This window comes from Nomascus leucogenys, chromosome 14 (assembly GCF_006542625.1).
Source record: "Nomascus leucogenys isolate Asia chromosome 14, Asia_NLE_v1, whole genome shotgun sequence".
Lineage (NCBI taxonomy): Eukaryota > Metazoa > Chordata > Mammalia > Primates > Hylobatidae > Nomascus > Nomascus leucogenys.
In genome coordinates this window covers 43,572,065-43,589,629 of record NC_044394.1, presented here as the reverse complement: position 1 = coordinate 43,589,629, position 17,565 = coordinate 43,572,065, and the positions used below count along the sequence as shown (strand labels likewise).

Genomic DNA, 17,565 nt, shown 5'->3' with positions numbered 1-17,565 from the left:
GTACAAGGTCTTGAAGGAGAAAAGTTGGCTGGGAGAGCTGGGCACCATGGCTCACGCCTGTAAATCCCAGCACTTTGGGAGGCCGAGAGGGACGGATCATGAGGTCAGGAGTTCGACACCAGCCTGACCAACATGGTGAAACCCCGTCTCTACTAAAAATACAAAAATTAGCTGGGTGTAGTGGCGCACACCTGTAATCCCAGCTTCTCAGGAGGCTGAGGCAGGAGGCAGGAGAATTGCTTGAACCTGGGAGGCGGAGGTTGCAGTGAGCCGAGATCGCGCCACTGCACTCAAGCCTGGGCGACAGAGCAAGACGCTGTCTCAAAAAAAAAAAAAAAAAAAAAAAGGTGGCTGGGAGGCAAAAGCATTTTAGGCAAAGCATAGAACATCTGCGTAACTGCAAACCCTCTGAATTTACTAGCCTGGCAAGTTCCAGACGGGAAAGGTAGGCAGTTGAATTTGGAGAGCTAGGCAACTTCCAAACTAAGGAGGGGCTTCTTGATTGTGCTAAGGAGTTTGAATCACACACTGTAGGTGATGAGGGACGGTGAGAGGATTGCAAGCAGCTAAAACTGTGGTAGAATGTGAGCTGGAAGGAAATCGAAAGGAATCCTCAACAATGAGAGGGTCGCCTTTCCGTCTGCTGGCCCTCCTGCTGCGGCCTGCGGCGGGGTGGGGAGGCGGGTTCCACTACACAGAAGTGTGACACGCAGGGCTGGGCTTCTTCTAGGCTGAATTCGGGGCAGATTTTCGCATTTGTTTTGCTCAGGTATTTATGGGACCAATTAATATGTTTAGCAACGTTGTCTGTGGGAGCAGTAGAGGAACTGAGAAGCTCACAAACTGTAAGAGATCCCCCAAAGAGTCCACAGGTCTGAGGCAGCAGCACCTGGGAATCTCTGGGCTCCGGTTAGTCCTTCCTGACTTTGACGCGTTACAGCAGTGTCCAGACAGGGATATGTCGGGTCCTGTGGCAGGGTTCCCGTCAGGTGGGATGGTTTAGCCCCCCCCCATTTGCCTTCAAAGATCCCGAGATTATGCCGTCGCAGCGGCCCGGGCAGGAGTGGGTGCGTGGCAGGGACTGAGTCTAAGAGGCCTAGAGGCCCTGTCTAAAACAAAGCTGTCGCTGGGCCCTCTCTCCTTCAAGCAGCTATCATACAGCTATTCCCCTTCCTTGTTTTCAGACCCTCTTCTCTAACAGCCTGAACCTGCAAGCAGGGGCCTCCGTGGCAGCAGGGACGGTGTCTCTGTCTCGGCCTCCAAAGTACCCCGGAGTCTAAGAGAACTGGGGGGAGGATGGTGCGGAAGCAGCGCCTGCCTCCAAGGAGGGCCCGGGCGGCGCCTCCCGCCCCTCGGTGACCTTATGGGCCAAGGCTGTGAAGGGCAGGCGAGGCGACGCGGAGGGGCCGGCCGCTAGTGGTCCGCAGACAGCGCGGCGGCCCCCAGCGGGAGACGCGGCCTGGCGGGCCAGGACTGCGGGGTCGGGCGCCTCCGCGCGGTGCTCTGGGAGTTGTAGGCACTTGCCTCTCCTCTCTCCTTCAGCCACTGGCTCTCGAAATCCAAGGACCTACCGGTGGGTGGGCGCCTGTGACTCCCAGGCTGCGAACCCTGGGAACTCAGTTTCTTCAGAAATGCCCGAACCAGGACTGCTCCAAGGGTCCGCGCGCCCTCGCAGAAGGACTACGGGCCCCGGCGACCTCGGGGGCGGGGCTTCCGGCGCGCTGCCTTGTGGGCGCGGTAGTTCGGCCGGGCCTGGCTTCCGCCTGCCGAGCGGCCCGGGACCGCGGGCCGGACTACACTTCCCGTCGGCCCGCCTGCTCTCCCGATGCCGCCTTGGCGCGAGACGTTGGCAAGCAGAGTGTCTCCAAGATGGCCGCTTGGGGAAGGAGGCGTCTTGGCCCGGGTAGCAGTGGCGGCAGCGCCCGAGAGAGGTGAGATCCAAGGGCTTGTTGCCCCCAGTGCAGGCGGCTCAGGGGCCGGAGAGCCCAGCGCGGCCTCCGGGGGCTGCAGCAGCCTTCCTGCCCTGGTTTCCCCGGGCTCCCCCTACCCTCGCCGGGCATACGGGGTTCCAGTTCCGGAGGATCCGGGATCCGGGTGGGAGCGAGGTCGAAGGCCTCGGCGGAGAGCTTAGGGGAAGGGGCGTTAGCCGGGCTGAGTAAGGTAGGCAGCGGCCATGCGGGGCGGGGCCCGAGGCCGGGCCGTGCTGAGAGGAACTGGCGCCCAGCGCAGGCCTCAGGGACCCGCCTAGCTGCCCGCGGGCCGATCGGTTGCCGAAGCACCCTTCCCGCCTGGCCACGCGCGTGGCCATCTCGGCCGCGGCCCCCGACGTGTCGAGGAAGGCAGGGACCCCGGAGAGAGAAAGAAGGGGAAGCCTTCACAGAGCAGGGCGGCCGCGGCAGAGGTAGTTTGATCTGCACGTTTACCAGGGAGCTTTAGCTCCCGCCAGATGTGTCTCTTCCGGGCCCAGAGCCGGCCACTTCTTCGAGGGTCGATTCTGGAGACTTTTGGATGGTTCTGTGCAAGCGCTCCTGCCGTAGAAGTCCTTTAAAGTGACCTTTCCTAATGAATGGTGTGTGGGTAGGGAGCTAGGAGCGTGTTTCTTCCAACAGGGACCTCCATTTGAATAACTGATTTCTAGAAGATGAGATTGGAGTAGTTTCCGTGTTTCACGTTCAAGTTGCAGTTTTTGCTTCTGGGAAGCAGTTTCAGCTAGTGGAAACCACTAGAAGCTGTTCAGCCACTAGAAATTTGGGAGAGGATGTATTGGTGGAGCCACCTGGATTAACTGTCCGCTAAAGCTTGATTGTTATAGCAGCGGTCAGCTAAAAAGGAAAGTTTTGGTTTTGCTGGTTCTCGTCCCCCCCCCGCCCCCCGTCTTTTTGGTGAGGATTGTCTAACAGAAAAGTTATCTTCCTCTCAACTACTCTGCATTATTCGTTTTCTGTGACTGATTCCATCCCGTGTTCATTGCTATTGCTTGCCAGATGGCTTTCCCAGCTGGGAAGATTCTTCCTGTTTGGCAGTTGTGATAGAATCCTTTAGCTTGCTTGCACTTTATTCTTTAGCCCAGTTATCCAATGTTGCCCATTCTGCATTTCCTCTTCCTTGGAAAAGCAGTGGTAAACACACTTTTGTTTTTCTAACTCCGGCCTGGTATTTCTTAGATTGGACCATTTAAATAAGTTACCTCAATGGTTTTCGGATGCCCAAACTAGCAAACATTTTCAAGATATTCAATGCAAACAGTAATAGGAAATAACCTGTTTAGAAAACAAAGTATTAGAAACGTACGCCCTCTTGTTGGACTAAAAGCAACTGAAAAGAGCCGGATAGGGATGCCTCAGGCAGGGAACAGGAGCCTTGCCAGCACAGGTTAAGCTTTTATTGATCTAAGAAAATAGATGCTGAGAATTGTTTTTGCTTTGGCTTGAGACAAGTATGTATTCAAAGTGGAGTCTGCAAATTAGCAGTGCATAGGCTGGATCCAGTCCTTGACTGTTGAACCTCAACAGTTTTTAAGAGAATTTAAATTAGTTGCCAGCAGATTTCATGTAAAACGCTCCCTGAAAAGCTGGGTAGTGGCTGACTCTTTTTGGTCAGGACAAGTGCTCTCCAGTTCTTGGTTCCTCACCTGACAGCTTGACTCAAATCACCTGACAGCTTGACTCAAATCACCTGTCAGCTTGACTCAATGCATTTGCCTGCTTGGTCTCTGTAGGTGTTCAGGTTGCACCTTTGGCCTGGAACTGAAGGCTCTACTCACACACTCAGATGTTGTGTGTCAGCAGGAATGTGGCATTCGGTTTTGTAGTTTGGATGTCACCATCTACTCCCGTAGATAACGTGGTATGGGTGGGACTACCTCTCTGTTTGCTTTTGCTGTAAACCCCTGGCCAGGTTCTGTTGGAAGAGTCATTTCCCCGAGCCCAGCTTCCCTAAGCTCTTCCTATGCTGAGCAGGGGATGGAAACATAACCTGCTGTGGGGCTAGCGAGCTGACTTCTGGGCATCCCTCCATTCCTGCTCAGTTGGTGATGACTGTTCAGGTGGGGCAGGGCGGATTAGCTGATGGCCCAGCACTCTAGATTATGAGATCTGAGTGTATTATTGGCTCTTATGACTGAAGTAGGCTGTTTATGGCTCTCTAAAATGACTTTGTTCCATGTCACATTTGTGCGGACTCAAATCTCAGCTCCATATTATACAAGTGCTCTCTCCCGTTGCTGCTCACACCTCGTTAGCATCTGCTTTTGCTGAAGCTGTGGGTAACATTGGTTTGGGGAAGGGGCTAGAACAGAGCGACACTTTGGGCAAACTTGCCAGATTTGCCAGCGGCTACCAACTCTGAAGCATGCATTGTACTTAAAGGCCCCACCCAGCGCCAGATTACCTGCAGTATTACTGCCGGCGCTGTGTGTTGGATGGTCCAGTTTAGCACGTGTAGTGTGTGGGTTCTTGCTTTACCTTGTTTAGTCTAGAACCACAGCTCTAGAATTAGTGCTGAATTAACACAGCAGTTCAGTAGTCACCAGCCACATGTGGCAATTACGTTTAATTCATTAAAATTAAATAAAATGAAGAATTCAGCTCCTCAGTCTCACTAGCCACATTTCAAGTGCTCAATAGCCACTGCTGGCTCGTGGCTACCATATTGGACAGCATAGATGGAGGACATTTCCATCATTGCAGAAAGTTATGATATGGACAGTTTTGGTTTCGACTAAAATAGGAGGGGTGGAAATAGCAAAATGGTAGTGCTTGCATGTTGATTTTTCTCTCCACTCCATTAAATCTAGGGAACCAACAGTGTTTGTAATGAAGAACATCAGACTCTGAGCTGTAACCCGAATTCTTGTCTAAAATTCAGCACACTGGCAACGAGCACATCAAACAGATTGCCACTTGTCCTGTCGGCGTCTTTGAGACACACTTGCCCATCTAGGAAAGCACAGTGCAGGTATCTGTGTTCTGCCACCGTGTGCCAGCCCGGACCAGCTCACAGACAGCCCCGCCTGTCTTACTTGGGCTGCTTGGCTTCACTCCCTCAGGGCCCCTGAACCTCCCTGAGCCCTCCGTGATTGTTGGAATGTGAGTATAGCTGTGTGCTCTCGAGTTCCTGTTTTTATAATCACGTGAAGATGTACTTGATCTGCTTCTGAGCATGATATGAGGCAACCTGGGGTGTGCAGAGGGCCAGATGCATGGGGCTAAAGGTTCAGGTTTAGGGCGAAGTTATTTGTTGTGGCCTGCCCCTCCCCTGGCTTGCGCGGCCATCTGCTCCAGCGTTTTATAGGCAGCCAGTTTCCTGGGCTGACTTCCATGGCTTTCCTTGCCATGCTTTATTCCCCAGGACCTGTCCTCTTTGTGAGCTCAGGTGTGCCTGGTCCCAGGTGGCCCTTGCAGGTTCATTCAGTGAGCAGATGGAGCACAAGCCCCAGGGGCAGGTTGGGTCATGGTCCTGGGGTGACAGCTTCCCTTTCTGATCTGATCCTTCCCTTTTAGACTCTCAGGGTTTGGGAGTATTTAATCTCTCTTGAAAGACTCCTATGCTCACTTTTGTGTGTGGCGGGAGTTTTTGTTTCCTTCTGGCTGGGATGAGATGAGCGGATACGGAATCTGCACCCAAGTGTGTGAGGGTTTAGCCACTGGTTGTGGGGTTCTGCTCAGCTGCTTAACAAAGGCAGAGTCACATGTTCTGGCCGCAGAAGTTGGATTCGTAGGTAAGGATGGGGTTCATTCTCTTCAGCATTGATGTGCCTTCAAGTTTTCAAGAATTTGTTTTCCTTGGTTCACTCAAGCAGCCTGGATTCCAAGTGCATTAATTTGTGCCTCGGTAGTTCAGTCCTTTAGGTCATGTTCCAGGGAAGGCCCCCCTTTCTGAAGAGGGGAGGGCTGCGCCTGGGTCCACAGAGGTGGGGAGGTGGCTTCTCTGCCCCGCCTTGTTGGTGTGCACCTGTTCTTCAATGAGCGAGGTACGGGGGTGGGAGTTGGGCAGCGCCCCATGACCGAGCGCACCCAGGAACCTCCCGGCTGCCACGGTGTTCCGCCCTGGTGCCAGCAGCCACTTTATGGGCACAGTTCTCAGGAAAAGCTGACAGCCATGTAGTAGTCATAACAGTTCTTCAGAGCAGGGCTGTCCAGTAGGAGTTTCTGGCATGACAGACTCCTTCTGGCGTGTCCCTGCAGTCCATTAGGGCAGCCATTAGCCACATGTGGCTCTGAGGAACTGAGGTTTCATTTATTTATTTTATGAGACAGGTCTGGCTCTGTCATCCAGGCTGGAGTGCGGTGGTGTGATATCGGATCTCTGCAACCTCCATCTCCTTGGCTCAAACCATTCTCCCACCCCAGCCTCCCGAGTAGCTGGGACCACAGGCATGCACCACCACGCCCAGCTCATTTTTGTATTTTTTGTAGAGGCGGGTTTTTCACCATATTGTCTGGGCTGGTCTTCAAATTTGTGGGCTCAAGGAATCCACCCGCCCTGGCCTCCCAAAGTGCTGGGATTACAGGCGTGAGCTACTGTGCCCGGCCAGGAACTGAATTTTTTACGATGTCTAATTTTAATTAATTTGAATGTCAACAGCCACATGTGCCTTAGGCAGAGGGGCAGTGCTTGGCGACTGTTCCTGTCTTCACTGCAGTCCTCTGGGAGAGCCAGGGCCTCTGGCCCCGTTTGACAACATGGGGAACTGGCTCAGAGGGGCCGGGTGTTTTGCCCTAGGACACAAAGCCAGTAGGCAACTGAGAGGGAACTTGAATCCACCCTCTCGACTCCCACACTTGGTGCGCCATGTTCCTGCTCCCCAGATAGAAGGGCTGCGCAATTACCAGCGCGCAGAATAGGAAAGTGTCCTGTGAAGCAGACGAAAGGGCTGGGTGCCCCGTGAAAGTTCCTTGGCCTGTGGGAGCCGTCCTCAGGCCGTGGGGCCACATGCCCGTGACTTTAAGTCTGGGGCACGGGCTTTCACTGCTTCAGTCCTCTGCTTTCTGTGGGTCCTAAAGAAGCAGGGCTTAATTAGGCAGAAGCGGGTGGAGGTCCAGCCCAGCACCTCCTGTATCATAGGTGATCAAGTGACCCTTTCACTAAGCAAAAAGCAACCTGACGGATGGGTTGACTTTTTTCCGGTACCAGTTCTCTTAGTAACCATAATTGTTTTTATTTGACTTTTTTCCAGTACCAATTCTCTTAATAACCAAATTGTTTTTCTCCTCCTGTCACTCCTGTGGCTCATGCCTGTAATCATTACAAATGTCCCTCCAACTTGTGTCTTTTGGGATCCTATTACATTCAGGTCCAGTGCTGGGGAAACTACAATGAAAATGCAGCCTCTGCCCTCATTGAGCTTCAGGCTTGCCTGTGAGCCCAGGCCCCACTCCAGGAGGGGGCCTAATGTGGATGCTTCCACTCAGATTTGCCTCTGTTGGGTCTCTCAAAACCGGGAAGGTGATGGTGGCTGGCCTGGCAGCTTAGCCAGTGTTTGCTCAAGGGAAACAGGGAGCTGGAACTGTCCTCTTTCTGGGCAGGACTACGGGTACACACCAGCATGACACCTCAGCCATGAGAACCTGCCCGCATCCAGACTTCTGCCTTTCATGGACACCGAGAAGGTTCTGGAGCAGGCAGTGAGCCACCTCCCGTTCTTCTTGGCAGTGGAAGGAGGCCCTCCCACGGGTATCTGGTCCCTTTACCTCAAGGGATACAGAGTTGAACAGAATTTTTCTTTTTAAGAATAAGTTTATAATTATTTTTCCCATTATGAAAGAAACACTTTGGCCGGGCACGGTGGCTCACGTGTGTAATCCCAACACTTTGGGAGGCCGAGGTGGGCGGATCACGAGGTCAGGAGATTGAGACCATCCTCGCTAACACATGAAACCCCGTCTCTACTAAAAATACAAAAAATTAGCCAGGCGCGGTGGCGATTGCCTGTAGTCCCAGCTACTCTGGAGGCTAAGGCAGGAGAATGGCATGAACCCGGGAGGCGGAGCTTGCAGCGAGCTGAGATCGTGCCACTGCACTCGAGCCTGGGCGACAGAGCGAGACTCCGTCTCAAAAAAAAAAGAAACACTTTTTTTTTTTAAATACAGAAAAGCATGAAGAAATTGACAAGTCATCTATTAGGCCACCATCCAAAGAAAACCACTGTTGATCTATTTTCTTTTTTTTTTTTGAGATGATGTCTTGCTCTTGTTCCCCTGGCTGGAGTGCAGTGGCGTGGTCTTGGCTCACTGCAACCTCTACCTCCTAGGTTCAAGTGATTCTCCTGCCGCAGCCTCCCGAGTAGCTGGGATTACAGGCGCCTGTCAGCACGCCCGGCTAATTTTTGTATTTTTAGTAGAGATGGGGTTTCACCATGTTGGCCAGGCTGGTCTCAAACTCCTGACCTTGGGTGATCCGCCCACCTCGGCCTCCCAAAGTGCTGGGATTACAGGTGTGAGCCACTGCGCCCAGCCTGAGCTATTTTCATGTATAGCACCTTTGATACTTTGTCTTATATATCTTGCCTTAGGGGTTTTTTTAATTATATTATTGAGATGGAGTCTCGCTTTGTCACCCAGGCTGGAGTGCAGTGGTGCAGTCTCGGCTTACTGCAGCTTCTGCCTCCCGGGTTCAAGCGATTCTCCTGCCTTAGTCTCTCAAGTAGCTGGGACCACAGGCATGCGTCACCACGCCCAGCTACTTTTTGTATTTTTAGTAGGGACACAGTTTCACCACATTGGCCAGCCTGGTCTTGAAGTCCTGACCTCAGGTGATCTGCCCGCCTCAGCCTCCCAAAGTGCTGGGATTACAGGCGTGAGCCACCATGCCCAGCCTTATCTTAGATGTTTTAAAGTTATATGTTAAACACATCAAAAGTTATGTTTACAATATGTGAAAGGTAATAAACATGCCACAGCATGATGGCCCTTGAAAACATAATGCAAAATGAAAGAAACCAGTTGTTGAAGACCACGTTACAGGATTCTATTTAAATGAAATGCCCAGAATTGGCATATCCAGAGAGTCGGGAAGCAGACTGGTGGTTGTGGAGGGCTGGGAAGGGCTGGGGAGATGTGAAGGGACCACTAATTGGTACAGGGTTTCTTTCTGAGATGATGAAAATGCACCAGGATCAGTTATGCTGTTGGTTGCACAAATTTGGGGAAAGCCACCTCATCGTTCACCTCCGATGGGGGAGTTGCTCTGTGAATTCTATCTCAGTAAAGCTGCCATTAAAAAATGCAAATCAGGCCAGGCATGGTGGCTCATGCCTGTAATTCCAGCACTTTGAGATCACCTGAGATCAGGAGTTTGAGACTAGCCTGGCCAACATAGAGAAACTCTGTCTCTACTAAAAATACAAAGTTAGCCGGGCGTCGTGGCACGTGCCTGTAATCCCAGCTACTTGGAAGGCTGAGGCAAGAGAATCACTTGAACCCAGGAGGTGGAGGTTGCAGTGCTCCCAGATTGCACCACTGCACTCCAGTCTGGGTGACAAGAGTGAAACTGCATCTCCACAAAATAAATAAATAAACAAATAAATAAAAATAAAGAAAATGAGGCCGGGTACAGTGGTTCTTACCTGTAATCCCAGTGCTTTGGGAAGCCGAAGTGGGCAGATCACTTAGGAGTTCGAGACTAGCCTGGCCAACATGGTGAAAACCCTGTCTCTACTAAAAATAGAAAAATTAGCTGGGTATGGCAGCACATGTCTGTAGTCCCAGCTATCTGGGAGGCTGAGGCAGGAGACTCGCTTAAGCCCGGGAGGCGGAGGTTGCAGTGAGTCGAGATAGCGCCGTTGCACTCCAGCCTGGGCGATGGAGCAAGACTGTCTCAAAAGAAAGAAAACGGAAAATAACAAGTGTTGGTGAGGATATGGAGAAATAGGAACCCCTGTGCGCTGCTGGTGGGAATATACAGTGGTGCAGCTGCTCTGGAAAACAGTATGGAGGTTCCTCAAAAAACTAAAAAATTGAACTGCTATAGGATCCAGCAGTTCCACTTCTGGGTATATATACCCCCCAAAAAAAGCAGGGACTCAAAGAGATGTTTGTGCACCCATATTCACAATAGCCAGTGGTGGAAACCGAAGTGTCCATCACAGATGGATGGATTAACAAAATGTGGTTTATGCATACGGTGGAACATTATTGAGCCTTAAAAGGGAAGAAAATTCGGATACATGCTACAATATGGATGAACCTTGAAGATTAATTATGCTCTGTGGAATAAGCCAGACACAAAAGGGCATATACTATATATGATCCCACTTGTATGAAGTACTTGTATAGTCAGATTCACTGGGGTAGAAAGTAGAATGGTAGTTTGCAGGGGATTGGGGTTGGTGGGGAATGGGGGGGTCATTTCATGGGTAGAGTTTCAGTTTGGGAAGGTAAAGGAATCCTGGAGGTGGATGGTGGTGATGGTTGTACATCAGTGTGCATGTGCTTAGTGCCACTGAACTGTACGCTTAAAAGTGCTTACGGTGGTATATTTTATGTGTATTTTACCACACTTTAAAAAAGACAAAGTGATAGACACGTGTGCTCCCCACCCAGCGTGATAGAGAACTAGTGTTACCCTGGCCCGCCTCCTTCTGCAGCAGAGACCCTGTGGCCCAAGTGCGCCACAGCACCCTTGCTGTCCTTATAGTTGGCTTTCAGTGGCACGTCCCTGAGCTCTGCTGCCTTAGAATGTGTGACAGTTGTATCCCTGGCTCAGGCCACTGGAACTGATTCATGTCACTCATGGAGGAGGTGTGATTCTGCTCTCCCCGCTCCTGTCATCTTTTGCTCTCGCTGAACAGTCCTGCTCTGAACCTTCTTGTGCAGCTCTTGCCTTTTGGGGAGACGCCTCCAGACTGTAGCTGCTGGGACAGGCACAGGCTGCCCACATCCCAGAGGGGCCGTGGAGTTGCCCTGCTGAGTTTTCACTGTGACCGCCTTTTAACTGGAATGCTAGTGTTGTCAGGGGATTCCTTTGCTGACTTCGAGAGAGCTGATTGAGTTGGGCTCAAAAGTGGAGAGATGAGGGCCTGAAGGCTGACTCTGGTTGAAGGCTGATGGAGGAAGTTCAAGACGCCCACTTTACAAGTGCCTGTAAGCTATCCTGAGGCAGCAGAGGGCGGTCCCATTCGGTGTCTGCAGCAGTACCCTGAGGTGCTGGAACAGGCTGACCCCTGCTCCCAGCGCTAAAGGCTCAGAGAATCCAAAGCTCTCTCAGTGCTGGCATGGTGTGTTTAGGATCGTGACACTGATCCTTTTACTTTTCTTCTTCCATATGTTAAGGATCTTTAAGTACCAGAGATAATGCCAGATTCAAAAGGATCAAAAGTCATTTACTAGAAAGAGCCTCCCTTCCTTTTCTTTCCTGAGCCCCTCAGTTCCCTCCCTAGTGGCCAGTCATAAAAATCAGGTCTTTGTGTATCCTTTCAGAAATGTTCTGTGCATATAAAAGCAAATAGAGACTTTTAAAAATACACTACAGATAGCATACTGTAAACACTCTTCTGAACCCTGCCTTTTCCCCTGAACTTGCTTTCACTTGGAGACTTTGCTGTTACTGCTGCTACCTTTTTCTCTTTCTTTCTTTCTTTTTTTTTTGAGACAAGTTTTACTCGTTCCCCAGGCTGGAGTGCAATGGTGTGATCTCAGCTCACTGCAACCTCCACCTCCTGTGTTCAAGCAATTCTTCTGCCTCAGCCTCCCAAGTAGCTGGGGTTACAGGCACGTGCCACCAAACCCGGCTAATTTTTGTATTTGTAGCAGAGACAGGATTTCACCATGTTAGCCAGGCTGGTCTCAAACTCCTGACCTCAGGTGATCCACCCGCCTTGGCCTCCCAAAGTGCTAGGATTACAGGCATGAGCCACCGCACCTGGCCACTTTTTCTTTTTCTTTCTTTTTTTTTTTTAAACATAGACTCTATTAATTCCTCTCTTACTGGTCATTTCACACCTGCAATGAAAAGCAAAAATACAGTCCCTTAGGAAGCCCAGGGCTCAAAAGATTCCAACTAGCTCTTACTTAAAAAAAAAGAGAGAGAGAAAAAAAACTCCCATGCACCAGGGTTCAGGTCATCCAGGTCCTAAGGCCCATGGGGCCAGTTGGGGGGCAGCTGGTGATGCCCTGCAGTGGTTTGAGACAACCTTCTGACTGGGTTCTTTCCTTCATTAGGTTTTGTTTGACCCACAAGCAGAAGCAAGCCATATACAGGTGGCTGCTGGGTGGTCAGGTGCTGGCTGGACGTGGCTGTCTCCTGGGAGTACTCGGCAGTTTCTTTTTTCTTTTTTCTTTTTTTTCCTGTCACTCAGGCTGGAGTGCAGTGGCACAATCTTGGCTCACTGCAACCTCTGCCTCCCAGGTTCAAGCGATTCTTGTGCCTCAGCCTCCTGAGTAGCTGGAATTACAGGTGCGCAGCACCGCGCCTGGCTAATTTTTGGTAAAGATGGTTTCACCATGTTGGCCAGGCTGGTCTCGAACTCCTGACATCAAGTGATCTGCACACCTTCGCCTCCCAAAGTGCTGGGATTACAGGCGTGAGCCACCGCACCTGGTCATGGCCACGAGTTTCCGAAGTAAGAGAAGTCCAGCAGTCCCTGTCAGCAGTGCAGACCTGAACCCAGGGGCCCAGCAGCGACAGCTAAAAAACCTGTGTCTACACTGACAGCACCCCACTCCCACCAGTGTACCAGGAAGTTGGAGTGCTGACTGCCTGGTCATGGCCGGGTGAACTCCAACAGAGGGAACCTGCAGCTTTGTGTGCGTCTGTGTGTGTTTTGGTTTGAACCTTGCCGTCTCCGTATAGGGTCTGTTGCCTTATAGAATCCTAGAAATCCACTTCCCTAGACTTCACGTGTTGTCCTTTCCCAGTGGAAACCGAGATTCCCTTTGCCTAACTGGCTTTAAAAGCAGAATTGGTGAGCCTCTGGCCTCGGCGCCGTTGTGCAGGACCCTGCCTTTGTTTGAAAGCAGTGTGGCTTATGCCCTTTGTGTTTCTGCTGTGGATAGGTGTCTTAGACAGTGGGCAGCAACAGTGCCCGGCCCACGTGAAGACGCCGAGGCTGCAGGAGGCCGGGGCCATGGTTTCATAGGCGGGTGGGGGCGGACCCACGCCACCATCTCAGGATGGCGAGTGCCCCATGTCCATGTGCTTGCTCACGGTTGTGTCATTCACAGGACTGCCCACAGCCGAGGGCAGAGGATGCCCGGTCTCCTCACTCCCTGTGCTGGGGGGCGAGCCACACCTGGCAACAGCAGTGAGGTGGGAGGGAGCCTGGAGGGCCTTGGCTTCTCGCTGCTTCCAGGCTGGTTGGGACTCATGGACGCACCTACCCATCCGTCCCAGCAAGCGTTGGAGCCTGCAGAGGGGTCTGGGTGGATGTGGGTGCCAGCTGGGCTTGCAGGGGGGCCGGAGGGGGTGAGGGGGTGGGATTTGCCCGCTGCTGTGTTTCCAGATGGGGCAGTCTGTTCTAGGGCCGGGGTTTCCACTGGAATTTCCTCTGTGGGACAACAGTGGTTTTCACTACATTCAGGATGGCGCTGGCCTGCTGGGCAGAGAAAGGCACCGCACTAGGGTGGATTTGGGTGTTGGCGAGAACATTGTGTTACCCCAGCTTGACACCTCCCTTTTGCTTTGAGTGTTCCTGAGGGAGGAAGCCCGCCTCTGGTGCCTGCCCCAAGGTGTCCCTGGCCTGGCTTTGACAGTCAGTAGGATGCACAGCTGACTTGGAAGCAACTCCATTTCGGTCTCAAGATGGGGACACAATTTGGCCCTCCACCCCTACCTTGTTATCTGGTCTCTCTGCTCCTGTTGGCTGATGGACTTGAGACCAGAAGGGAGTTTTCTTGGCCAGGAGTGCTCCCACCTGAGAGTGGAGGCCCCGCCCCTCCCTGTACACCCAGGGCCACAGCCAGCCCATTGCGCCACTGCCACTCATTTCTCATATGAGCACGTGGGGGCACTGCTCGACCCTCAGCCTTCCAAAGCCAGTGAAGACCCTGCTTTGGGTGTGCTTGTTTGCTGTAGTTGTCTTCTAAAATGCTGAATCTGGCTGGATGTGGTAGCTCATGCCTGTTAATCCCAGGACTTTGGGAGGCCAAGGCGGGTGGAACACTTGAGCCTAGGAGTTCGAGACCAGCCTGGGCAACATGGCATAACCCCATCTGTACAAAAAAATTTGTTTACTTAGCCAGGCAGCCAGGCGTGGTGGCACACACCTGTAGTCCCAGCTACTTGGGAGGCAGAGGTGGGAGGATCTCTTGAACTCGGGAGGTCGAGGCTGCAATGAGCAGAGATCACACCACTGCACTCCTGCCTGGGTGACAGAGCAGGAACCTGTCTCAAAAATAAAAACTGTTGAATCCTGCCTGGGAGTAACAGCTGGCCTCTCCCTCACCTCTCTTCTAAGACCAAATGGAAAAACTCCACCAAGAACTTTAGAAGGAAGACCCTCCTTTCCCCATTTCATAAGCTGCTCGTGCAGTCTTACAGTAACAGCTCATCAGTTCATCCCTGGCAAGGCAGCCGTGACACTGGCACACAGTCACAGGCGGCTTGGCAGCAACCCATGTTTAGGAGACTCTTGTCCCACCCTCAGGGAACTGATTTCTCCCCAGTGCATGCAGTTTAATTAGGGCCTATGATTGAATTAGGAGGCTTTGCCTTAGCCCAGCCTTGTTACAGTGACATTTTCAGGATAAAGAATTCCGTTTGCCCAAGTCCAAGCCAGTGCCTTTTATGAAAGTGGTTCCCACGGGGGGTGCGGGGGGTTGTGCTGGTTGAGGTCAAGACATGTATCCCCAGTCCCAGGGGGAAAGCACTTTGTGTGGTCTCCGTGGCAGTGTTTCTTATGCAAATGAGTGGCATCTGCCGGTGGTGCAGGGGCCTGGGCCTACAGGGCCAGAATTGGTGGCATTGCTGGGCTGGATGTTTTGAAGCCCCTCAGTTGACCCTCCTGCTTACTAAATTTGGAGCCCACTACTGTTCTTGAAGCGTTGTCTTTTCCTAATTCAGGGAAAGGGTCGCTTTTCCTATGCAGTGGGCTAGTGTCCTGGGTCTCCTGTTATCCCCTCCGCAGTGGGGAGGAGCAGGGGGCTGCTGCCGGCCTGGGAAGGGCACCCAGGGCTTGTGCAGCCTGGCCTCCAGGAGAGCGAAAGGAGTTTGGATTTCAGTCACCCAAGGCAAAGCTCTTCCTTTCTGCCTGTGTTCTGCAGGCCCAGGATGACTACTTAGGAACCATGCGGAGGGCAAGGGCTTAGCATTATCTGTCTTGAGGTCTGTGGTTTCCAGTGAAGAATCCTCTTGCAGTTGCCCTGGTTAACTAAGAACGGCTTTCAGGCTGTTGGCCCTGTGCTGCCGTATGTGCTCATATGATTGCCGAATCGTTCTTTCCCCTTTAGGCTCCTTTGCTGACTCAGATCAGTTGGTCCACAGCCTTAGGCTAAACACCAGGCCTGTGTTTGTCATTTTAAACGTTGAGGTACTCCTTTTCCTGCCTTTTTATATCTTTTTTTTTTTTTTTTGAGGTGGAGTCTTGCCCTGTCACCCAGGCTGGAATGCAATGGCACGATCTCGGCTCACTGCAAGCCTCCCAGGTTCAAGTGATTCTCCTGCCTCAGCCTCCTGAGTAGATTACAGGGATTGTAGGCACGCGCCACCACACCTGGCTAATTTTTTTTGTATCTTTAGTGGAGATGGGGTTTCACCATGTTGGCCAGGCTGGTCTCGAACTCCTGACTTCATGATTCCCCCCGCCGGCCTCCCAAAGTGCTAGGATTACAGGTGTGAGCCACCGCGCCCAGGCTTATTTCACTATTTTCAGGAAAAATCCTTTTTACTGATTGTCTTGTGTTGGGATCTAAAGGAGATGAGGACCTAAGTGAGATGTGCTCTCCGCAGTGCAGGCTCAGACCTCCCCCAGCGCTGAAACACAGTTAAGTGCTCCTCAGCCTAATCATCCTGTCTCTCTCTCTCCCTTTCCTGCCCCCTCCATCAAAAGGGTGAGCTTGTCGGCCACAGACTGCTACATTGTGCACGAGATCTACAATGGGGAGAATGCCCAAGACCAGTTTGAATACGAGCTGGAGCAGGCCCTGGAAGCCCAGTACAAGTACATTGTGATTGAGCCCACTCGCATCGGCGACGAGACGGCCCGCTGGATCACCGTGGGCAACTGCCTGCACAAGACGGCCGTGCTGGCGGGCACCGCCTGCCTCTTCACCCCGTTGGCGCTGCCCTTAGATTATTCCCACTACATCTCCCTGCCCGCTGGTGTGCTGAGCCTGGCCTGCTGCACCCTCTATGGGATCTCCTGGCAGTTTGACCCTTGCTGCAAGTACCAAGTGGAGTACGACGCCTATAAACTGTCGCGCCTGCCTCTGCACACACTCACCTCCTCCACCCCGGTGGTGCTGGTCCGGAAGGACGACCTGCACAGAAAGAGACTGCACAACACGATAGCACTGGCCGCCCTGGTGTACTGTGTAAAGAAGATTTACGAACTCTATGCCGTATGATTTCAGTAGAACAGGGAGCGAAGCAAAACCACCCGGCCCACAAGAGACAACAGAGTATTCAGATCGCCACACTCTGTGAGGCAGCAGAGCCTGGGCAGGTGTTTGGCTTAATATTTGTTATTTTTAAAAAATAACAGATCACGGGTGTACCCAGGGTTTTTCAGCTCATTACACTAAGATGTGGATTTCCATAACCCAAGAGGGGGGTCTGAGGCTGTGGAAGTCCGACTGGGCAGTGGAATGCTGATGGAGGCAGACGCTGCCGAGGGGGTGTGGACGTGCTTTGGGGGAGGTCTTTAAGTCTATTGTTTAACTGTACCATCCAGAGCCCACCAGAAGCTATTGACCATTAAAATTATGAGAATTTCAACTCCCGCTGTTCTCTCTTTCCATGACTGCCCGCAGCTGCTGCTGCACATCTGCTCTGGGTGGTGGCTTACACGTGGAAGGAGCAGGTGCCGTGGTAGCCACCCTGCCCTGCTTCTAGCTGCGGCCCAGTGTTACCACTTACAGCGACAACAAGCCTAGATCCAAGGTAGTCCTGGGGCCAAACCTCGCCCAGGAGCAGTCTCCTGGCTCACCTTGGCCTCATCATTCCGAAGGCCAGCACTGCCACCATGCTGTTCAGGAACATGGTAGGGTAAGGTGACGAGGCCTGGAGGCCTTTGGGTCTCCACTTGGGTTCACGTAGGGGAACTCTGGGCTCCAGGATCACTCTTCAGAGATCTGAACACCTGTGTTTCCTTTGAAGCACCAAAACTCTTCCTGCTGTGGACCCTGAGTTTATTAACCCATTGCCCTAGGCTGACAGAAGAGCCCTCGGAGCAATCTTGGAAGCACCCCCTGGCCTCAGTGCTCCCTGTTCCACAGGCGCCAAGCCGGTGCTTCTCCCTCACACCAAAAGGTAGACTGCATCACCTGCCACATTTCCTGTAAGGCAGGGGTGGCCAATCTTGACTTCCCTGTGCCACATTGGAAAAAGAATTGTCTTGGACCACACATAAAATACACTAACGACAGCTGATGAGCTAAAAAAAAAAAAAAAAAAAAATCACAAAAAAGTAAT

At 52.2% G+C, this 17,565-nt stretch overlaps 1 protein-coding gene across 3 annotated transcripts; it reads left to right on the top strand.

Moving 5' to 3' along the window:
- Positions 1-372: 372 nt before the first annotated feature.
- Positions 373-16,869, top strand: TMEM11 (transmembrane protein 11). 3 transcript variants are annotated; one of them, XM_003281118.3, is made up of 3 exons: positions 373-1,931; positions 4,796-5,087; positions 15,983-16,869. In XM_003281118.3, coding segments are annotated over exons 2-3 (519 nt in total). In that variant the 5' UTR covers positions 373-1,931; positions 4,796-5,085; the 3' UTR covers positions 16,500-16,869. The 3 variants fall into 3 exon arrangements, with proteins under 3 accessions (XP_003281166.1, XP_003281165.1, XP_012359230.1); XM_012503776.2 differs by lacking the exon at positions 373-1,931 and adding an exon at positions 2,101-2,569; XM_003281117.4 differs by lacking the exon at positions 4,796-5,087.
- The last annotated feature ends 696 nt before the right edge of the window (positions 16,870-17,565 follow it).